Source organism: Neltuma alba, unplaced genomic scaffold (assembly GCF_004799145.2).
Source record: "Neltuma alba isolate B1F8T4 unplaced genomic scaffold, ASM479914v2 tig00004699_pilon, whole genome shotgun sequence".
NCBI lineage: Eukaryota > Viridiplantae > Streptophyta > Magnoliopsida > Fabales > Fabaceae > Neltuma > Neltuma alba.
In genome coordinates this window covers 41742-48727 of record NW_021633825.1, presented here as the reverse complement: position 1 = coordinate 48727, position 6986 = coordinate 41742, and the positions used below count along the sequence as shown (strand labels likewise).

The 6986-nt window shown below is 28.6% G+C and overlaps 1 protein-coding gene across 1 annotated transcript; it reads right to left on the bottom strand.

Moving 5' to 3' along the window:
* Positions 1–4324: 4324 nt before the first annotated feature.
* Positions 4325–4663, bottom strand: LOC114745514 (CLAVATA3/ESR (CLE)-related protein 12-like). The gene has a single exon (XM_028933673.1). The coding sequence runs from the start codon at positions 4661–4663 to the stop codon at positions 4325–4327; it is 339 nt and encodes a 112-aa protein (XP_028789506.1).
* Between the last annotated feature and the right edge of the window lie 2323 nt (positions 4664–6986).

Here is a 6986-nt window from a genome sequence, read left to right as displayed (position 1 = left end):
AAAGTGAAAACTATCATTAATTGATATGTCAACCTCTTATATTTTGTATGAAAACTTTTTTTTAGAAGACCTCTTGTATTTTAGACAAGAGAGTGTATATTGATTTTGATTATTTGAGTTAGAAGGAAGAGATGGCATATGTATAATACCACCTTCTATTTTTAATATAAGAGCTAATATGGGATTTGAATTTGATCCTAAATATAACATTTAAATCCATTTTGTCCCTCTTATTTATTCAAACTAATCTTATTGATTGTATATCTTAAAAGAATTTGTATCAAAAGGTAGTTTCAATCCAAATTATTTAAGAGGATATTTAAAAAAAAATTAGCACATATTTTTTTACAAATAACTAACTTAAATATTTTTCTTAATTTATCCAAATTAATTAAATATATTTTATATTAAGGGGAGGAGGTAGTATCTGTATAAAAACATCATAAAGCACCACTAAAATGAAGCGAACACTGGGGAAATCTTCTGTTGCATGCTCAATCCAATTCCAATTATTCCATCCACAAGTGTAATTGTATATTAATCACTCAACCATTAAAATCCATTCTCAAAATTTCCATAGTGATGTATAATCATGGTTTCTTTGATCACTCACACCATACGCTGCAACTTGTTTCCTTTACATACGTTATTATCACTAGTATTTTTATTTCTGAATTAAAAGATTAGATACTAACAGTTTAAAATTATAGATAGGATTGAGCTCGCAACATCCCACTAATAAAAGGATTATGTTCTATTGGGATGCAAAACTATTGGCACGCACGCATTACTAAATGTTGATGTCCTCAATTATTGATAAATTTGAAAATTTTTGGCCTCATATTGTCATATTCAAATTGCTATTCATTGGACTTCTCCGATACTTATATAAGACATATTTAACTAATTTGATTAAATTAAAAAAGTTAGGTAAGTTAATTAATTACAAAAAATATGACATATTTTTTTCTAAATACCGTAATCGTCTTCCTTAATATCCTCTATCTCTCTTCTATTTGATTATGGTTGAGGAAGTATCAATGGGGGTAATTTAGAAAAAATTAATAAATATAAAAAATAAGCCTTATATTTAGGATTAAAATTAAATTAATAATAAAGTCTTATATTAAAGACAGAACAAATATTATTTTATTATTGTTATTGTTGTTATATGTGTGGTGATGCCTTCCTTATTATGTTTATAAACAATACTACCTTCCGTCTTTAATATAAGATTTCGTTTGAATTTTATTTTGATTCAAAATATAAGACCCAAATTCACTTTGTCTTTCAAATTTATTCATTTTTTTTTCAAGATACTCCTTCTAATAATAATAATTCTAGCCAATAAACTTGATTAACAAGGATATCTTAGGAAAAACAATACTTATTTATTACAAATAACTAATTTAATTTATTTTTTTAATTTATTTAAATTAGTTAATTAAGTCTTATATTTAAGATAGGAGGTAATACATAGACAGAGGGGTGCAGGCATTCACAGAAATGATTCCTTGACTGATGGAAAAGCCTATATTTTATTAATGGTTTACCGACGATGCACTACTTAAGCCAGCCACAATTTTTTCTCCATAGCCTTCATGACATTGTTGAACTTTTAACTTCTGTCTTCAGCTACTCTTCAAACACACACAACACACACTCGTTTTTTTTTTTTTTTCCGGGCATAATTAATCCTTTCATTTGCTTTTCATTTATCGTTTAAGATTTTCTATCTCTATACCTTCCTCTCTGATTTACGCTTTTTTTTTCATTCTTATTTTATAACAAAGAGGTCCTTAGAACAAGTTTAAGATACAAACAAGAAATTAATAAATGCATGAATAATGAATATAGTTTAGTAATATTAAACTCGTAAATATTCAAAATTATGCTAATTAATTCAATTTTAATGTGCTCTCTGAATAGTTTGTATGAGTCTGATATTCTAATTTAGATAGTTCATTTATTTTATACGTTGGCTGTGGTCCGATTTCTTGTTCAAATAATTCTAATAGAATTTGAATATTGAATTAATTTTCAAATGATGACTTTTCATGCTTGTCACATATATATAATACCGAAAATAAAAAATAGTATTGCCTATAGATGTGATGCAATATATATATATATATATCTATATCTTGCCATCAGCCCTGTAAGAAAATTACATGCACATATGTCTCTTAAATTTCATTTAATAATTGCAGATGTCAAGAATTTCATATTTACAAGTCTATTTGTGTCATTTACATATGCAAGTTATTAGTTATAGACTTTATAAATGCATAGATGAAATGAATGATATAATCATTGTCTAGAGGGTTTTAAAAAAAAAAAAAAATTCTTTCGCCACAAAGCATGGAAGCAGGACTATAATCTTATTTAATGATAGGAGTCCCATTTATCAAGTGTATTACTACTCTCATCTTAAATGTAAGCCGTAGGAAGAAGTTTTGATTTTAAATATAAGTCATTTGTAGTATATTTAAACTTACTTTTTAATTTTATTTTTGTTTAGGAAGAAGTTTTGATTTTAAATATAAGTCATTTGTAGTATATTTAAACTTACTTTAATTTTATTTTTGTTTAATTCTCATTGGAAAGAGAGAAAGAAACGAAAGATACAAGAATAATTATTAAATGTAAAGAGAGAAAACTTTAATAAGGGTAAAATTAAAAAAAAATTTCAATTTAATACATTACTTGGTATGCAAAAATATGTTATAAGTAACTTACATCAAGGACTTGAGTGGTACCCCCTTCAGTCCTTTTCATGAGAACTTGATAACCGAATTACATGATTTAAGAAAATAGTTAAAATTAGTTAAAAGTACTAAATATGTAAGAAATAAACTTTTTTCTAAGCATAGAAATGACAAATAAGAGAGAAAAAGTATTAAAGAGAATGTAGTATGCCAAGTTGTTAACTTTTTAATAATGCAACATATAAAATTAATTAGAAGTAAAAATGATAAAAACACATTGAATGTTTAAACAACTACAATTTAGATTTCAGGCTATTAGGGGAGTAGTATTCTTCATAGAACTTTCTATGCTCTTTTCTTTTCTTCACCAACTAATTTCTATGCCTTTTATTTATATCAGCCATACTCATTTTAAGTATATATAGTCACATTCAGTCTCTTCCGCCATAGAAACCCTTTCAGTTTTGTGCCGTGCCGTCTCAGTTACTTTGTTTCTTTATCATCGATCACTCACCAAAAGTCACATTCATATATATCCTATCCAACAAAAAAAAACGTCAACCCCATATTTCTTTCATGAATCTCATCAATTGTGACATTTTCACGGTAATCAAAAACCAAGTGCACTGAAACCCTGAAGGTCCAGAAAAAAGAAAGAAAGAAAGAAACCCTTCAATATATATAGTTTGTTTTTTTGTAAATCTATATGATTACCTCTATATATATATATATATATATGTATAATCCAAAAGAAGCATAATTTTCCTGCGTTAATTTGTTTATTAACTGAAAGTAACATATTATATAAGTGGATGGCATTTAAGTCAAAAAGAAAAAATTAACAACAATTAAGTCCCTAAAAATCATTAAAAGAAGGACTACTATCAGAATATTAAATTTAAAAAGTGATTATATTGACTATTATATTTTTTTCATAGGCATAAATATTCTCCTATTGAAGGTAACTCTGTTTAAGACACTGTTATGTTAAGTACTAAATGTGGATATCTTTTTTAGTAGGAATTCAAATATTAATTCGTCACGTTATGGGATTAACTTTTTTGTTAAACCCAAGTTCCATTGGTTACTTCTATCCTATTATATTATATGGCAATTTGTTTGTTTTTTCATCAACCATCTGGAAATTTATTAGTTGACTTACGGTTGCTGGAAAAACTATTCTACAATGTATTAAATTTATTTTGATAAATCGTTATATATTACTCCTAACAAAAATATATATACCATTCATGAACCATATCTATAAAGTGACTAATTTTTCGAATTCCATGCAATAACATGCAAGATTCACATTAGTTACTTTTCAAAGAGGGGGGAAAAAAGATTCACATACATGGCATCAATTATCAATTAGTATTTTATTAAAATCAAAAGAACTTATCATGCTTGAAAATATCATCACACACATCGTAGCTAGCTAGGCAGATAAAATATGATTTTTCTGGTCTATTGAGAAATAAGCAAAAATCCTATAAAAGAAGAAAAAAGAGAAATCAAAAGCATTAGCTAAATTAAGATTTATTTCATAACAACTTCCACTAACCATTATTCCTGTTTTGTTTCTTTCTTCACTGCCCATTTCTCAAGCAAATCCATTAATGGTGTAATGGGTTTGGACCCGTTGGGACCTTCCGCTTTTCGATGCCATAACGCGGGTCGATCTCTCTTGCCGCCGGCTCAGTCTCCGACGAGTGTTCCTCGCGGTGGTGGTGGTGGTGGTGCTTGAGAATTGGAGAGAAGTCAAATTTGATGGCCAGAGTCTTTCTGCCTCTTCCTCTGATTATCAAAGAGTGATCATGAGAGGCCAAACATTCTTCTGCGAATTGTTTCTGGGAGGTGTTATTGATGAAGTACTGATGATGGAAGAGAAATAAGAGTAAGGATAACCATAGAAGTATGAGGAGAACATTTAAGTGAGAGAACTTGAAAGCCATGGCGGTAAAAAAAGAACAAAGAACAAGAGGCAAAGGCAGGTGATGATAGAGAGAAAGAAAGCATGGAGGATCTTAGAGAGAGAGAGATATATATATATCTATACGGCTAGTTTTAGCAGATAATAAAATTGCAGGAGGATTCAGAAAAAATAGGGTTTATGAGAGGAACTGAAGAGTTCAGAGAGAATAGTGGGGATCGGATGGGGAGTTGAAAAGTGTGGATTTTTTACCGTTTCATGTGATGAGACTTGAGAGTTTGGACTGCTTGATAAGTGATGAAGCTGTGTGTAATTTACTATTTTTAACGAGAGAGTCGAGAGGGACTAGTGGAGAGATTAATGATAGGGTTGAAGACCATTTCCCAATGAAAAATGTTGCTCACAACTAAAGAAATTTAAAAAAAAAAAAAAAGAAATATAAATGGCACTCAAAGTCAAAGAGGCACTAACGGAATCTAAAAGAAGGGTTACTCTTTCATAACGTGGCAAACACAAGTATAAAATATAATAAGTGTCTAAATTTACAGTATGATTTTAAAATACCTATATATAGGCCCACTCGCAAATGGTATGGAACCTCAGAAATGACATTTTTCTCCACCTAAATTTTTTTTTTTTGCGTTAAAAAAATCATTTAAGAACCTTTATCTTTTTGAAATTTTAAAAAAATTCATGGTCTCCAATTGTTAGTTTTTTGTTTTGGCATCTGGTTTTTATGAGGTTATTAGCCACCAAGACTAATCTAAATCAATCGAGGTTCTGATTGCGCTAAAACTATAAATTTATTGGATAGATATGATTACATTATTGAAAAGGGGAGGAGGTTATAAACCTAATGTTAGATAAATAATTTGGACATTTTTAATCGACCGTCGCCTTATAGAAAGGTGGTAAATGATTAAAAGAGATTTTGATTATTTGAAATTATTAACTATTTTGTCAGCTTGTTCTGATCAATACATCCATATATTAATTTTTTTTTAAAAAATCTCCATGATATTAGTAAAAATACTTTTGGTGGACATAAATTTAGGTCAGGAAAAGTTAGGCAAAAGTTTAACAAATTAAAAATAAGAAAAAGATAGCCGTTCCGCGTTTGCTAAGCAGAGCGTATCAATTTGACTAACTTGTATTTACTACCTCTAGTCTTTAATATAAACACTAGTTTTAACAGATAATATAATTGCAGGGGGATTAAAAAAAGGGGGGTTTATGTGGGTTTTTACTATTTCATGTGATTAGACTCGAGAGTTTGGACTGCTTGATAAGTGATGAAGCTGTGTAATTCACTATTTTTAACGAGAGAGCCGAGAGGGACTAGTGGAGAAATCAATGATAGGCTTGAGGACCATTTCCCAATGAAAAATGTTCCTCAGAATTAAAGAAATTTAAAAAAAAAAAAGATAAATGGCAGTCAAAGTCAAGAGGCCCTAATAAAATGGAATCTAACAGAAGGAGTTAGTTGTTTACGACATGGTAAACAAAAATTCAAATCTCCACCAGAAGATGTACCTATATTTAGTACCCAATAATATCTCAAATAAGATTGTCTTCAGTAAAAGAATATTATGTTTAGCAACCAAAACAAAAGTTAGAGAGACACATGAAAATAATAAGTTGGAAGATCATGTATTGTTTACAAATTAAAAGAGTGTTTAGATGGAAATCAAATTATAGTTTTAAAAGTGATTTTACAGTATACAAAGAAAATATGTAGAGGAGTTTATCTTGATTTGCAAAAAAATACTTTTAAAAAGCATTTCTGGAGATATCCAAACACGCCCTTAATCAATGTATGAATACATATAGGTCCACTTTATAATTTAATATATGAAATATAACAAGTGCCTAAATTTACTGTATTATTTTAAAATACATATATGGGTTTAAATCCCCGCTGGCATTTAATCTATAGAAAGGGGATGGATGATTAAAAGAGATTTTGATTGTTTTAAATTATTAGCTACTACCTCCGGTCCTAATTATAAGACCCAATTGATTAATTTGGGGAGATTAAAGAACTTAGTTAAGTTAGTTATTTGTAATGAATAGATATTGTTTTCTTAAAATATCCTTGCTAATCAAGTTTGTTATCTAGAACTACCATTATTAAAGGACTATCTTGGAAAAAAATAGATAAATATGAGAAATAAAGTAGATTGGAATCTTATATTTAGAACCAAAATAAAAGTCAAACAAGATCTTATATTAAAGACCGGAGGTAGTATTTTGTAAGCTTGTTCTGATCAATACATCCACAGATTTATTTTTTTTAAAAATATCTCCATGATATTAGTAAAAATACTTTTGGTGGACATAAATTT

Excerpts from the sequence above, each read along its gene's own strand:
- LOC114745514 (XM_028933673.1), bottom strand. The coding sequence starts at position 4,663 with ATGGCTTTCAAGTTCTCTCACTTAAATGTTCTCCTCATACTTCTATGG.